The sequence below is a fragment of the Phlebotomus papatasi genome, chromosome 2 (assembly GCF_024763615.1).
Source record: "Phlebotomus papatasi isolate M1 chromosome 2, Ppap_2.1, whole genome shotgun sequence".
NCBI classification, from domain to species: domain Eukaryota; kingdom Metazoa; phylum Arthropoda; class Insecta; order Diptera; family Psychodidae; genus Phlebotomus; species Phlebotomus papatasi.
The window spans coordinates 44,042,957-44,060,885 of NC_077223.1; the positions used below are offsets into that span (position 1 = coordinate 44,042,957).

The 17,929-nt window shown below is 31.7% G+C and overlaps 1 protein-coding gene across 1 annotated transcript in view; it reads left to right on the forward strand.

The window, feature by feature from the left end:
* The window catches only part of LOC129801217 (cuticlin-4), a 27,059-nt gene continuing 9,130 nt past the window's right edge, over positions 1-17,929 (forward strand). Inside the window, exons 1-5 of the mRNA XM_055846052.1 lie at positions 1-461; positions 10,837-10,886; positions 13,841-13,886; positions 16,123-16,285; positions 16,516-16,582. Coding sequence (XP_055702027.1) covers positions 10,842-10,886; positions 13,841-13,886; positions 16,123-16,285; positions 16,516-16,582 — 321 coding nt within the window. The 5' untranslated portion in view covers positions 1-461; positions 10,837-10,841. The remainder of the gene's footprint in view (positions 462-10,836; positions 10,887-13,840; positions 13,887-16,122; positions 16,286-16,515; positions 16,583-17,929) is intronic.

Here is a 17,929-nt window from a genome sequence, read left to right on the forward strand (position 1 = left end):
TAGTACTGTTGCAGCCAGAGTCTGAGACGGTTGCGCCCAACGTGAACGCGCGCGAGAGTGGATTTGGAGCCATTGCAGCAACAAAAGAACCTCCAGTGCAAGTGAAATAGACCCCGTGAATCCTGTGTCCAGATGCGCGAGTGTAGATCCACGATCGGGAGGGTGTGGCGCTTAATCCTGTGACTTTTGCCTGGTGAAAGAATGACGCTTGGGGTGGTCAAATAGCTGGCAGTCTCATCTCTGGCTCTTTCGACATCGACACTGCTAAAGAAATTTAAATTGAATTCGACCTTTTTCCTCACAAGATTAATCTCAGTGGAGTTTTGAGTGCTCTCTCAAGAAGAGATTGTGAGTGTGTGTGTGTGGATTAAAGTGCTAGTTCTTAATAATCTGTGATACCCACCCTATGATTTGTCCATTTTAATCATCTCTTAGGATTACTGTTGGATACAAAAATTAAGGTAATTCATTAGCACCCTGCCGCTAATGCCTCGCTTTCAATAAAACTCTCACGAAGGCTCAAATTTTACAGCTCAGTTGAAATGAGATTGGAAGCAGAATTATGACAGGGAATATTTTATAAAAAAAAACATAAAAAGTTAAAGAATATTATCTTGCTTTTGTATTTTTTAACGTAACTAATTTTGACTTCGGATAATTTAGTATTTTACTTTGTTTAGATATTTTAGGCTTTATGGGAAGTTTTGACAAGAAAATAACAGCTGTCAAATATAAAATATGACTTTTAAATTTCTGAGTTTTTCTACATTAAAATTCCAATACATTTATTTTTCCATAAAAAATTAAAAGATTGTTCTTCGTTTTATTTGAAAAATTAATAATGACAATTAATTCTTCAGTTTTTATGGAGAAATTCAGTTTGAATTATTCACGAAACTCTGTTGTCAAAAATGACAGCTGTCAAATATGAGAGACCGATTTTGATTTTAAAAATTTTTCTTAGGTTCAGACTTTTATTATGTCATAAAACTTTTATAATTTCTTAGTTTTTACATAAAATAAATGTTTTTCCTTTAATAAAAAATATATACTTTTCGATAATTTTTTCTTCTAGTTTCATGTGAAATTTTCACGAGATTATGATGGCATATATTACGATTTTATTTAAAATTTAAACGTTTTTCCCATGTTTAACAAATTAATCGTTTTATGTCATAAAACTTCAATAATTACTTCAGTCTTTTTTTTGTAAATAAGTCTTTAATATTTACATTTAAATAATTTTTGCTTATATACCTATTCATGAGAAATTTAGGATTGAAATGTTCTTCTTCATTTTCTGTTTTATGTTTCGGCATTCAGATTCACTAAGTAAGATTCAGTTAAAATGTTCACGAGGTTATGTAGTCAAAGATGACAGCTGTCAAATAAAGATTAAATATTAAATCACAATTTTTTCCCATGTTTAAACTCGCATTTATTTTTAATTTCTCGACAAATTTCTATCTTTATTTTGAAAATTCAAATAATATTTTTTTTAAATAATATAGGGTTTAATTTTCATGAGAAATTGTAGGCTGAATTTTTTGAGAAGAATGACAGGTGTCAAATATGACGTATGGATTTTGAATTTTAACGTTTTTCCCATGTTTAAAGTCCCATTCATTTATTTAGACACATTTGTATATCATTTCTAAATATTTCTGTAAGACACCACTGAAACTGTTTCGTCGCGAGAAATTGTGAAAGAGTGACATTTGCTTCCACAATGAAAAAAAAACTCGCCTCATTTATCACAAAATACTCTTAAAAAGAATGTCACAAATGTTGGTATGTTTTCTGTTTCATCTAAAAGAGTCACATTTAAAATAGTCAAGTAACCTTCAAAAGAGCCACAAGCGGATTTTTTCGCGTATTCACTCTCTTTAAGCATTTAATTGCGTGGAACGGACATAAGATTTGCACACCCACTGAAAAATGCCACAGTCTCGTAAAAATTTGTATTCACGGAGGTAAAATGAAAAAAAGAATTCTTCCTTGTTAATTGAAATTTTAAATTAATACACGGCATTAGTTTTTGTCGCTTTGAAAATTCAATTTGCAGGAAGATAAATGGTGTCGTCATCGATAGATTTAACTTCTTCTTGGCGCTTCTTACCTTTATTGTATTTTTTTCGTGACTATCGTGAGTGAATCTTTGGCTTGCAATTATGTATTAGACACTTGATCAATTGTATGGTAATTAAACCTTGGATTATCGTTTCTTATTAGAGTTTCTTTTATTTAAAAGCATTTCTTATATACGATCGTCTTCGAAGCAATTAACCGCTTGGAATTGGGAATCAACACACAATTCGGGTCAATAAAAATTCTTATTCCTCCTCAAGCTATTACCTCAGCGAGCAAACAGCTTAAGCATGTAGTGAAGTAGCTTGGAAAAAATTGAGAATAAGATAAAGCGTGTACACCTTGAAAATATCTGGTGAGATGATGTCGAATTTGGCATTGAATGGAATTTTCTGCCAGTTAAACTCAATCTACCTCTCTCGCATTTAACATAATTCTCTTATTTTTTTTTAACTTTAAATAAACTGCAAAACTCAATGTAATTGACTTGAGCTTCCACACAGACACTGTTTTTCGTTGGAAAAATGAGTCTTCTCTGTATATTACGTAACGTGGCTCAAGATGTTTGAAGTTTTGTGAAAAGCTCTCCAAACACGCAGCTGTGACAATAAAAATAATTTCTCCATCACTTGATCTCAATTGAATAACAAATAAGGCCTCGCCTGATAAACAATCACCTCAAATATTCATCTAATGCAATATATTCAAATGACAAAGTGAGACAAATCGAGCAAAGGCGTGGGTTCGTCGTCTCAAATCTCTGCGCGCATTGATGTCTTTTGATTTTTTTTTCGTCGTGCTAAAAAGCTCATCGTCACTTTGAAGGCGATTAATGATTCATGGAACGTTTCAAAGATTTTTCATCATTATTGAACTCTATTGACTGTTTGGTGCTTTGTAGCAATATTGGATTTTTTTATGCAACACTCAGCAAAAGTCCTCATTTTCCAACCACAGTCAAGTCATTTGTGCAGTTCATTTCGCAAAAGTTACGCAAAAGACGCACCATATGTCGCTTCTGGATTGTCACTGTGACGAAAAGGTTTAACTTAAGCATATTTGGTGCTGAATCAAGGACGTTGGCACAAAGACTACAACGTAATGTCGTGAGAGACCTTTTCTCAAGAGCAATTTCCAACAGACGATAAAATTCTGAATTGATATTCTTGTTCTGAGAAAAGAGTATTTTATTGTTAAAAATTACAGAGACTGCAATAAACCTTACTTTTATTATGCTTACTTATCTCCATCATCTTAAAGGCCAAGAGTTTTGTTAATATTTAACTCATGTTTAGAGGAAAAAATGTAATGAATGTAATTGCTCTTTTATTCGTATTTATCTGTCTGTATGCTACTGGCCTAGAACCTAAACGGCGATTACATCTTCGGGGATCCTCTGATAAATCAATTTTTCCTAAAGATACTCAAGTTTTATATTTCCACCATCCCTATTTTCCTCTACAAAAAACGTTTATTATTCGAAGAACTTAAAAACAAGTCGAATATAAGATAGAGTCATCACTTAATGACTTTATACACTTATTGACAGTTCGCAAAAATCTTAAATTTTTACTAAAAACAAATTTCGAGAAATCATAAAATTAGTAATCACATAAACTGCTAATATTATGATTTTTCAAAAGCTGTTTAGGCAAAAATTTAAAATTTTTGTAAGTTGTCCATAAGTGTATAATGTCTATAACTAATGACTCCACCCTGCTATATTTTTCCTTAATTTTAGGAGACATTTTTGAGATAGTCCAGGCTTATATTGCGTCAATGGAGACATGACCTATGGTCACATTAAGCAGATGTTTGCATAGAACTTTATAGCTCAATTTCAATAAAATTTTTGTGATAATTTCTACGAAACTCTCTTATTCCGTAGGGAAGTTTTACTAAACTCTGTCTTATTCTGTAGGGGAATTCTGTAGCTGTATGGCAATGTCACATGGCAAATTTAAAACTTTTCGTATAGTAAATTCGGAAGAACTAATCGAATATTCGATTCATATCAGTTACTAAGAGCTTCATAGAGCCATTTCCAAGAGCCATTCGTTGATTACTGGGCTTAAATGTTACTCAGCGCCAGAATTTACCATGAAAATTTGTCATATGACATTGTCATATCGTTACAGAATTCCCCTACTGATCACATTATATTCCAAGTATCATGAAACCTTGGGCATCAAGAATGTAGAATTTATTTGAGTCTTTATTTGAGTCCATTTTAACTTTTTGTGTGAATAATGGCACCACAATATTTTTTTTATTCCCATAAGGTTGAATTTTTTAAACAATTTTAGAGGAATCGGATCAATTGAGAAGGCCTTCATATTCTTAATAAATAAGTTTTTATCGAAGAAATTGGTAATTTTTTTAGCTTACTGAAGATAAGTATCGTATTGGGTAAATTATATCAATGATAACATATAAACACAATGACTTTTTTATTGTGATATTTTAAAATTATCGTTATTTTTTTGTTTTATAAACTATTTTTATTGTATATAAATTTTGCATTTTTTTGAGCTAGACAAATTTCTTCAAGTAATATATACAAAGATTAATCAGCAGATAATTCAATTCAATTCAATATATTTTCATTTCATTTTGTCTTTTTTACCCCCTTCCCATGCGTCCATCGCCGTCTTAGCGTTGATTCTAGCCTCCAGGACTAAACGATGGAAATGTCCCTTTGCAGGCTGTATGTTGTTTGTTACAATATCATCGTTACATTTGCATTGGGAATAGGCCAGACAGAATTGAGAGAGGAAAAGACCACTTCCGAGCCAAAGGCTATTTGGAAGAGTGGGTAATTTTTTTTGTTTTACATAAAAAAAAAACTACAAAAGAATGATAATCGAGAACAATATCTGAAGATTAAATTTTATATTGCTTACGGTGTTTTACAGATTTTAAATAAGCTTTTCGAATAAGGCTGTAAAAATTTGAAATTGATAAAAGTATAAAGTGAAATATTCTAAACCGACTGTGATTTTTTTTTGGTAAATTTTCATAAATAACGTTAAAGAGAAGGCGGTTGATATATTAGAAAATTTAAATAATGAAATCTAGAAAAAGAATTATCCCCGAGTCGATTGATTTGTGGTATACTTCTTTATGACTGTCAATTAAAAGTTGTTCAGCAAGTAAATCTTGTTGTGGGAGGCACTGACCACTTCTATATTTGGACTTTAAGAGAGTTGCGGTATTTCAGTATTAAAACACGAAAGAAATTCATCAAGAAATCAGTCACCGAAACGAGAGATATCATCGAGAAAATAAATGCAACATATTGCAAAGGAATTTTTGATTTTAGAAGAAATATTGAAGAATATTGTGGAGGTAATTGACGTGATTTCAGATAATTTAGCTAGTTAATTATTTCTGAGTCTTTTATATCAGATTCTCACAAGGACTCTATGAGGAATAGATAATTGATTAAACAATAAGACAATCAACCAAGCGCTTCCTCCACATCTTTCTACGCGATTGAGAATTCTTGAGAGAATAATTGCCTGTGGAATCTCAAGTCCAAGAAGTTGCTTGGCGGCGACTCACCTGGAAGCTAACGGGACTCTTGTGGAAGAGGCCTCCACGAGTCATTGACAGTTCACGTATATTGTTATGGCGAAGTAAATGCTGGAAGTCTCAAAGCGAAACTCTTTCATTCCAGAGAACTTCTTACATAGCCCCTTCGTCTCTGGTGCCTCCAACACCTTTCCATAGTCAAAGTATCGTCGCGAAGAATCTTCATTGAGCCAAAGATCTCTAGATGTTCTTTTCTTTCTTTTACGACAGCAGATTTACGAGGAGGCCACATGAGAAGCATGTTCTCATAGCCTCAGACAATCGTTAGAATCATTTTCCCAATGCATAAGAGGTCCCTATATATTTTCCACTTTAATTTTCATGTTTAATTCTAATTATCCGGAGAGCAATTGCGTGGCACAGATGTGGAGAACAAAGAGATTATACCCAGGAATTCCGTTAATGTTCTTGGGAGATTGAGAAAAATAGATTCTCTTTAGGAAACTTATTAACCACAAAACTCAACTTCAATTCTTGCCTTTCAACCGCAAATGTGGGAAATTGCAATCCTTTTAACTCATAGTGGAAATGAGAATATCATGTATCTGATCAGTATATCTGAAGTTTTAAACAAAAATATATAACAATAATATTGATAAACATTGTTGGTCTAAAATCCATTTTTTATTGAATCGAAATAGTAAAGTAAATTGCCTGCATATTGAGCAAAAAATCCATTTCAATATTCTCAGACCTTCGTATTTATTGACAGAGAGCAAATATTTCAATGAAGGCAAAGATTTAACACTTCTTAGCTAAGATTTTTCAAACAATCAATGGAGCCATTTATACCGCCACAATGGATTGATATTGAATTGTCCAAAAATCAGATATTTGAACTATTTAATCTCAAGCTTCTGATTTAATTTATTATTATTATTAAGTGGCCTCAATCTCAATTTAATTTCACTATAACTTATCGCTATCCCGATGGCAGATGGTAAGACTGATATCTGTCACTTAAATGTTACCAGAATGGAGTTTTTGAATTCGTAAAATGATTTTTTTATTCTGTGCAGTGAATTAAAGTCAGATATCGTGCGAAAGATCCATTGTAGTAAAATACAAAAAAACATATTTTTATAGAATTTACAATCTCAGTTAAACTTTTTTTTTTAATAATTGGCTAATTTAGAACAATTTCCTCGCTGTTTAAGATGGGCAAAGAAATAGAATCAAAGATCACGAAATAGAAGAAAAAGACGAGTAAGAAAAGAGAAACAGCTTTTCTTCGTATTTTTTTTCTTTTGAATATCGTGAATATCAAAGATATCTAAGAGTGAGGAGATCTTAAAATTCCAAAATAAAAATGATTCATAATTATACCCCATTTGACCTTAAAATATTGAATTAATCAACCGTCCTAGTGCTGTCAGTTATCATTTGAAAAAGAAAATTGCACGAATGTCGATGTTTTGCGTATTGCACAAGTCTCTAAAATAGCAAAATTCTTAATTTTTTTTAATAGCTTTCATCAAAATCCACAACAATCTTAAACAATAGTAACGATTTTTTAAAGGAGCAATAGAAAATAAAAAACAATTGAAATTGGAAATACATTTTAAATAATATGAAAAGAATCTCAGCTAAAATTTCTTTAATATTTAATTTTAATTTTACAATGCCATAAATTTAAAACAAATATGTTTCACTAAAGTGGAACATCATCTAATGTGAAAATAAAATAATTTAAAATAAATAATTGCTTCAATATTGTTTTATAATTTTAAAAAATCTGTTCGAATATTGTAATAATCGGTGAAATACTGGTCTGGACACTATATCGGTGCCGATTAGATGATCTATCAGGCTGATCCTCCTCGAAAAATTCGGAGGCAAAAGATCAGCCCAAACTATCATACACTGAGGATTTAAGATCATGGATCAGCGTTTCTGCCTAAATTTCTGTTAAATGTGCACACTTTGCTGAAAGACTTCTTAAGTACAATATTAATGCCAATCAATGCATTTTTCATACAGATAGAAGCACTCTGAGCTTCTCATGACTCCAATCTTAATAACATTTTAAGATTTTGCTACATTGCGTCCCAATACTCTCCATGTTTTTTTTTTTTCACAAAACCTGTAATTTCGAAAAGACTCAGTCTGATCCCCTGATCCTTCAAATTTTGATCTCTGATCAAAAAATCAAAAGATCAAAAATGATCTCTGAATATTTTAACACCAATCCTCATTTTTCAAGCTGATCCCTAAGCCTATTCCTGTATCTATTTTGGGCTTTAGACTATGTTTATTTGCTAATCCGATTTATTCTTTCCCTGGAAATTATTGTCTATGGATTAGGCGCTAAAAAATGTGAGTAAAGGATAATAAATTTTAGAAGATTTAGATAAGTTAAGTTTTAGAAAAAAATAATCAAGTAAATAATAAAATTAAATTTAAAGTGAAAAAATTATAAAGAAATAATAAAGAGGAAAATAATAAATTTTTAATTTAGGTGTTTTACAAAAATAAAATTTTAATTTAGGTGTTATATTACTTTGGGATTTAATGTGAAACGATCACCCTGAAAAGATTTTAAGGCAAGGGGTAACTCATATTGAGAAACCCTCGTCAATTGTCCGAGAAACGCTTCGCGAAACCCGAGAAACCCACTTTTTGCATCGCGAAACCCGAGAAACCCAAGAATTGCATCGCGAAACTCGAGAAACCCAAAAATTGCATCGCGAAACCAGAGAAACCCAGTGTCTGCATCGCGAAACCCGAGAAACCCAATTTCTGCATCGCGAAACCCGAGAAACCCAATTTCTGCATCGCGAAACCCGAGAAACCCAAAAATTGCATCGCGAAACCTGAGAAACCAGAAACCCTTGTCAAAAAAACTGGGAATGAGTTACCCCTTGTTTAAAGGATAACTTGTAACACACTCTATATCGAAACAAACCTAACAATTCTGATATAAACTTTTAATAGTGAAATTTTTAAATCGGATTTTAAAGGTAGATTCATATTCTCCGATAAAGATTATTAATTTTAAAATGTCAAATTTCTATAGGGGAAAGCGTGCTACCTTCAGACGTTTAGAGCTTCGGACAACTTTTTTTTCTATATTCTTAATGGTTATGGACGACACCTAGGGGAAAGTGACCATGCTTGATATGATCCAAGCTTGATAATAACTATTTTTTCCTATGTTAATCAATAGTTATGACTCATCGCAATATATTTCAATAGCTGGTGCTGAGCCTCACATTTCCTAAAAAAAAATTAGGATCCTAGCTCTTTTTTCCTAGTTTCAGGAAGCAAAAATCAAAAATAGGCCCAAAACTGTTATTTCGATACATGATATTTCATGAGTATTTCTTAATTAATGTCGCTGTTCACAAAAACTACTATCATAGGCACATAGAGGGGTCATCAGTACTAATATTTATGTAAAAATATTTTTACTTAGTGGACACTGTTTTTGTGGGTGGTAACAAATTCATAAATTCTACTTGTGTCCATCCTATATTTTAAGAAGGGTCCATGAATGATAATTTTAATGTGGCAACTATATCATTAGATGTGATTATTTCATAATTACACATATTGCAATCCGCCAATTTTATCGACAATTGACATAATCTTCAACCCTGTTGCCTGAATTTTAAGGTTGCAGAATGACATTTTCATGGACTCAAATTGAAAAAATGGTTTTCGCTAGCGCCATAATGTCATAAAAACATGGCTTAGTAAAATTACATAAAAGTGATTTTAAAACTAATAACCAGTCATATAAACGATTTAAGCAGATAGATTAGAGTTCCGTCTAAATATTGATGTGCATTTTTCTGTATCCGGTGAATTTTTTGCAGTGAAAATGGGCCTCCGAATTGTAGAATCAATTATTATACAGGAAGGCCCCGGACCCAACTTGTATAAAAATCGCTACTGAATTTCCATTTTCTTCTTGAGGAAAATCTAAGGATTTCCAGGAACTATTTGAGGTTGGATTATGAACCTAATAAGTGAGACATTTTTTTGTCATAGTGCAAGAATCGCTTCGGTATGTGTGTTAATCAGAAAATAATTACAAACCTTGGACATCATTTTACAGTATCAAGCATGGTCACTTTCCCCTATGGGTCTTTTCAGAAAATTTGACGCATTGCATTGGTCTAAATAGTTATTAAAATATAGGTAATATTGTAATAGGTAAAATTCATTAAAAACATATCGAAAAAATCAGTTATTCGAAGTTTGAGTCGTCCGAAGTAACACTTTTCAATAAGTGTTAGAGCCGTTAGAGATAAAATATAACTTTACAATAACGGAGCAGAAAGTGTAATATCAAGCTCCTTTAAGATTTTTTTTTTATTTCAAAGTTATTTGGGAAAACTTTTGAAACCTTCAAATGCAGAAAATTTCTAAGGCAAGATTGAAAAAAATCAAACTTCATTACCCTTTCACTCAGAATCACAAATCTTTAATTTTGGTATTAAATATTTACCTCAAATCTTTAAGCTTTCTTTATCTGATAATTAAAGAAAAAATGCCAATTTTTTTTTTTAATTTAAAGCTGGTCGTGAGAACCATAGCTTAAAATACTGAACTTTTTTAGTTAAGCTTTTGATTATATGAACCACTCAGCTTAATAAATAATTTATTTAATCATCCCTAATCGTGAGTGGAAATCATGGTGCGTTATTTGCACAGTTTTTTTTTATTTATTGTACTTCTGTATCCCAAGAAAATATTCGACCAGTACAGTGAATCTTTGATATTTCTTCTGTTTTTGAAATGTAATTTTAAAATTAACATTTAACATAATAGACAAAATGAACAACACATAAGCTTCTTAATTTGTCGTCAAAGATAATAATTTAGCATCGATTAAATTGTTGTGAATTTGTTTATGCAATTCTCAGTGTTCGTATCATGTGGTCAAAGAGAACTGAAACACTAAGCTCAAGCTTAAGCAGTTCATTCTCCAATTTCATACGCGCGGATTTTTCTCAAAGAGATTGTAGACTGAGCCAGAAAGGCCAAATGTCTCATTTCAACTAGAGCTTAGAGAATGTTATGCAAAATGAAAGCTCGACGTGTTTGTTTTCCATTCGCCACACCCTCCAAGCTTTAATCTTTTTTTCTCTTATTTTTCAGATCAAATACCAAATTGGCACTAATATTGGTTTATTTTTCTCTTTTCAGCAATTATGGCGCTTACGGCTTTTAGTTACTATGCAGTATTTCAATTAATTGTAAGTAGATTTTCCGTGTCTCCCACTGGGTTTTCCATCATATCGATGATGGCTAAAAATACTTAACTATCATTCACACGCATTTTATGAAAGGATTATTCAATGGGAGCACTTGAAATTGCCTTTAAGAGATTAATTACTAATGGATGAAAGATTGAATTGCACAAGTAAACGTGTGACTTTTCAATTGGTAACTCTTGCAGATGATGCACCGCCGAATTATTCATTAAATTTTCTCAATTTAATTCTCATGAATAACTTGTTTGTACATGTAACATTGGATTGCAATGGAAATAGTATGAGAGATTTTTGTGAATTTTTAACTATTGAAGAAGAAAAGTTTCAAATATTAAATACTTTAAATTGAAGAGAACTACAAATAATTTTAATATAAACCTTTGGTTGATAGGCTAATAAATACTGTATAAATTAAAATTTGATTTATTATGTTTAGGTAGACACTAAATTTTAAGACCAATAATTCTTTTTGAAGACTCTGTTTGACCATGGAACTATGCTCTTCTAGTTTCTGTCTCTCCACACTTTTTTTTATTTATGTTTAATTGCTATGTTAATTAAAGTTCACAGAAAGACTGTGAATTCCCAACACATTATAAAACCGTTAGAAAGAGTTTTTAATTTAAACATTTACATTCGAGAGTTACGATTTGGTATAATTTTACAATATGCTCCGTATCTCATATTTTATTTAGAATTTAGTATAGGATTTCCTGAATAAACCTAAAAAAATAAGGTCGCTTCACTTTATACCAGGTATGATATTTTTTTTAACATTTTGAATTTTTACTTCAAACCTTGAATTTGAATGATAGTAAAAGAATCATAATACCATTCAATAGCTAACCATTTGAAATCTCTGTGGGCGGATCCTATTAGGATACCTGATAAATAGACCACGCCCACATAGTCTTTATTTGTTTATTTTTATTTATTTATTTTTTTATCTTTCATATTATATAATATGAAAGATTATGTGAAAGATGTCCTGTTTTAGTTGAATTTTTAAATAAATATTGCACTATTGTTATGGAAAGCTTTTGCATTTTCCTTTTCATTTCTTTAAAATTTTAGGGACAAAATATATAAACTACGAGTTTTATACGGAAATAATTCATTTTTTAATGAGCGTAACTTATGGTGTCTACACACTAGAAGCAATTTTCGTCAAAAATTGCATTTTTTTAAAAAAAATTCTGACATTTTTGCCTACAAGGATAGTTGAAATTTTCTTTAAAAAAGCATTTTTTTAAAGAAATTTCTACTAGTCTGTAGAGGACATTAGGTGTGTCAGCGCAAATTTTCCCCTTAAGTTAACCAATTTCAAGAAAATTATTATCTTAAGAGAATTTATTAAAAGTTTCTTTTAATACAGGCCTTATAGTGGGCGTGGCTTATTTAGTTTTTGGAGAGGGCTTTTCAGTGTCCTGTTTGAAATTTCATTTGTGAGAATGATCTGTCTTGCAAGTGTCTCAAAATCTTAAAAAGTCAAAAAATCGACTTTACGAGTGCTATAACTCTCGAAAAGGGCGTGACTTACTTTTTGCGGTATGTCTTATTGGGAAAATAAAGAAATCTAAATAAATCAAAAAATGTGTCTGTAAAAATTGATCTAATGTACTTGTAGGTAAAATAATTTGCCAAGACTTTCAATATAATTTTTACGACTTATTCTTTATTACTGCTCAATTTCAATTTTAACTGGTGCCAAACTACTTCAGTTTATTTTTTTTCTTTATTGCTACTATTTTCCTTAAAATTGATGAACATATTTTATTACTCAAAATATTTACTGTTTTGTTTGCACCTTTTCTAATGCTTTGCGTAATAAAAAAGAAGGCATCACTGAAAAACTATACCATCAAATTTTGCAAAAAGAGTTCAAGAAGTGAAGATTTCATCAATTTATCCCATTCACTGCTAAATCTTTCTAGAGCTACCGTGGCAATATTCGCAATGATTATGATGTGTACATATTTGCGATTAAATTGAAATAACACAAGATGTTGGATTTCATGAGATTTCTTACTGGCCAATCGTCTCAGCATGAAAATTCACTGTTGAATGCTCTTGCCAGGTTGTATAACATTTAAAGTCGTCATGAGGTGCAAAAAGATCCATCATCACGTGGACGTGAGGGAGATTTTGCAAATTTCTCCTTCTGCATTTCACTTGTTTCTTCATTAATTTATCTTGTAAACACAAACAATTGACCATCTCTCTTGCAATTTGTCACATAATTTACATTATATCCTTATATTGACTCTATAAGATGCCGCGCGTGAAGTCAATAGGAAATTTTCAATGAATTGTTCTTTCACTTGTACCTATTTTTTTGCTCTCCACACGATTGAGGAGGTTAATAAAAAGAGTTTTGGTTGAGTAACATTTAGGTCGTTTTTTTCTGACCGGTCACTTTTTCCTATTAAACCCTCTTCTTTTATGAAACGTCGTGACTAGTGAATGATCTTTTTGTTGTAGGCAAATTCGGTCTTGTAATTGATGAAAATGAAAAGTAAAAACTTACACAATTTTTCTACGACAAAATAGGGGCATTTTATCACACAATTGCTCGCAATTCTTCAGCTCCGTATAAGATAATTTATCATTTCCAACGCAAATACACCTATTATTTAGGATTTTTTTCGGGGGGTTAAAATTATACAGACAAACCATTTGAAATACAAATGAAAGATGAATTATGAATAAATTTGCATGAGAACAATCTTTTTTTTTTGTCACTCAATTAAAAATTCTCTTTCACTCATCTTTTGCTCGCACGAAGTCCATCTGGCACGGTTATTGTGTTGAAAAGTCACACAGATATCTGCAAAACCGCATGGATGAAATTGGTGATCATATGAAATCCCATTAAGGCTTTTCAGCAATTTCTTCAAGTCATTTAATCACCTCCTTTTGTGTAACTTTCTTTCCAGACAATCGCCACTTTCACACAGACAGCACAACTGCCACCCACAATAAGTAAGTATTAAAATCGTAAAATTGAGAGTGCTTTATGCACTTTAGGGAGCACTCCATAAGTCTGACCACACGACAATCAGTATGGAAATCCAGACAATTTACAAAATGCATTTCACAGATGCTAGAACTATATTTGAAACTGAAGCATTCAATATAAAATCACTTATAAAGATCAATTTCTTCGTATGATGCCAAAATAACCAAGGGGAAACCAATTCGCATGATTCAATGGCATTACATTTGCTTATTGCGTTCACCGCCGTCTTAATGGCTGTAGCGAACCACTGTATAAGTCATAAAAGTCAAGATAAAATTAATTTACAATGTCATATAATGTAAATCTATCAGATTTCCACATTTCTTTATATTCGAATTATTAAATAAGGGGTGGCAAAACATCTCAAACTTTGCGAAATGCTCGAATTCGTGATTTAGATGCTATACCTTAAAAGTATATTCGCATCAGTTACCAGTTCACAACCGATTTGAACCGATTTATAAATCACTTACAACATTGCTCAAAATACCTTAGGCATAAAAAATTTGAATAACGGATAAAAATTAGTTATCGATTATGAACCGGTTTATTAACTATTCACAACTGATTGAAATTGTTTCAAGCTTGTCAGGAACTCCAAGACCTTTCCAACGAGCCTAAATATGATATCATTCGGTTGAGAAATACGCTCTCTAAAGCCTTTTAAACTTTTGACCTTGAAAAACCATTATTAGGAATGATTAAACGGTATTTTCGTATAATAGTGTAGTGAAGCTCAATGGGTCCAATTCGAATACCTTTAATTCTGAAAGGGAATTCGACCGCGGGACACTTACATCATAGATAGATCGAATGATCGATCACTAAGACCCATTTAGTATTCGATAACCTTAAAGGGTTTGGTGTTAAGCATACCCTGTCCAGGGGATTCTGCACAGCGCTCGTTATGGGTTGAGTGAAACCTATAAAAATCTACTTTTATTCCTAAACTTCATGAGTAAATGAAGTAAATCAGCTTTGAGTTTTCTAAAGAGTTATACGGGCTTCAGACCTGAGACTTAGCCATATGGCTTAACTGCTCTAATTTTTCAACAATCAATTTTTTTTGGAAAAATTTACCCTACACAGAAAAAATTATTTTGTAAAATTGTTCGTAAATGTTTGTAAAATCCTATGGCAGACTTACGAAATACTCGTGAATCGTATATAACCCACAAACAAGTTCGTAAAATTTGTACTTTTTTCACAAACATTGTACCTAAAAAATACATTTGACGAACATTTTTTGTACTTTTACAATCATTTGTTCGTAAATATTCGTAAACACACAAAAAAATTCGTCAAATTTTGTCATTTGTTCGTAAATTTTTGTTTGGCAAAAATTTACGAACAAATGACAAAATTTTACAAACATTTTTTTGTGTATTTACGAACAATGTTTGTAAAAGTGCAAAAAATGTTCGTCAAATGATCATTTTACGAACAATGTTTGTGAAAAACGTACAAAATTTTACGAACTTGTTTGTGGGTTATATACGATTCACGAGTATTTCGTAAGTCTGCCATAGGATTTTACAAACATTTACGAACAATTTTACAAAATATTTTTTTCTTTGTAGGATTGGATTATTAAGGACAAATGACCTATTAAATTCAGAAAAAGCAATAAAATTGGTTGCTATTTAGGATTTTGAGATCTTCGGGAACTAGGCTAAACCTCTAGTCTGAAGACTTTAGTTTGAGCTTGTGATGGATTCATCTGATCCTCGAAACTGAAGCTATCTCACTTGCGTAAACCTTCATTCATCTCTCATTAATTTGAATGATTTGACTGCATTTATACACCCCCTGATATTCTTCTTTGAAAATATTGAGTCGCTCATTTTAAATTACCACTCCATCTAAGTAATAAGTATATATACAAATTGTACATTTTCTGCAAGCTCTGCAGTCTCCATAAAATTAGCAGTTGCATGTGGTTAAAGTCATGAGTTGGGCTTTGACTTCTTGAGTCACGTCTCCAACTCAGTGACCACGATGGAGTCAGAGAGCTAAAAATCCATACTGTTGTCCATATGGCTTAATGTAATCATCTCTGGAACTTTTTCTTAAAAAAAAGAAAAGAAATACGAAGAATATAAAAATGTAAAATAGAGACGTTGCGGAACTAATTGATGATTAAAGAGACTTTCATTACAGAGATTTTAATAAAAAAAGAGCAATTGTCTTTGTCCACAGAACCCCTCGTGATGGACAGGGAACCATCGGTCCGGATTCAGTGTCTCTCTGGTTCAATGATCATCACAGTTAAGGATCCACCTGTGTATGTCGATGGACTCTTCACTGGTATGATTTACCCCAAGGGACTCTCGAAGAACTCATCGTGTTTATCGGAATACAGGTATGTTGGCAACCCATCAATCACTTTTCTGAAGCAATTCCCTGTCTAACTGATAAGCACTTTGAATAATGATTTTTTTTAATGCGAAAAATACGGGCTGTAGGCGTGCACTTCTTTCGACAAAAGTGAAAATTTACGCAAAATTGAAAATTTAATTGCCTTTTCGCACATTTTAAGACCATAAATTTACCATTACATTTAAGATTCTCTGCTCATTTCTTTTTCTACAGAAATCACGATGGACCATTAAAATACAAACTACCACTTCGAAGCTGCAATACGATGCCTCAAGAAAATGTAAGTTCCCCATACAGAAAATCATCTCTGAATCATAATGTCTTTCTCTCTGTGTCTCACTATTTGTTTTTTGTGAAGAAATCAAAAGTTGTCACCTCCACAATGTTAAAATATATTTAATTTTCCCATAAATGTGTCTATTAGCATTACGACATTTTTTTTATGGCGGGGTTTTTAAGGCTTGATGTCACCTTTACACCGCGGTAACTTTGGCAAAAGAGTGTAGGTGAATATAAAATATATAAAAGAAGAGTCAAGTGGGTGACTTTTTCTTGATAAAAATTCCCCTGTGGGATGGTAATTTAGTTGGTAATTGAATCCTCTGTTAAGCAAGGTCGATGAATTTACAGATCATCAATAACATTTGCATATAACCATCAGTATTCACCATGAGACTGCCCAATGTACAGTGGTTCTAACATTTATAAACACATCTGGGAAAATAATCTCACTTTATGTGATGAATTTCCAAATAAAGAATTTTTTATAATAAAAAAAATTTGCATGAGAAAATGTTCTTCGAGATTAATTGAATGGATATTTTTGGAGAAAGACTATTAAATTAACAGTTTGCATGTCCAAATTTGACAATTTCTTACATGAGTTCACTCTTTTCTCAGATTTTATGTAATGATAAAACTGACGGATATTCACAATTATATCGAAAGTTGGCGGGATGGGTTCATATCTTGTCATCTCATAAATACAGAAGCACTGTTTATTTTAAGAAGAATTTTCTACTAAGGAAATTACTGCTATTACTGAAGTGCAAGAACGTGATAAGCTTTGAAATCTATTAACAACATCATTCAAATCTACTGCTGATTATTCATAAAATTTAAATAGAATTAAAAGAAATTGCAATTGAAACTAAAAGCATAATAATAAATTAAATTTGTGTTATCCTGCAACCTTAAAACTATATGATTGCACGTTAAAAACATTCAAAATTTTAATATGTAGAGATATAGGAGAAACCGAGGCTTTTGTCAGTAAAATATTAAATTTTTGATAAGCAAAAATGGGTAACAAAGCATTCTAAGCTTTGAAAATTACCCGAACTCGTGACTTAGGGCCTTGACAGACCTGAGGATTAGCCGAGAGACGGCTTAGCGTAATTATATTCGACATAATGGTTAAACTTCATTTCCATAATTTTCCACTAAGTCGTCTCTCGGCTTAAGTCGTAAGTGTGTCTAGGGCATTAGATGCTATACTTTTACATCAATCATTTACTGTTTACCGATTCTCAACTGATTTGAACCGATTCGTAAATCACTCAAAAGATCCCACAAAATAGTTTTGAGACTAATAAATTTGATTTTCTGACAAAAATTACTTATCGGT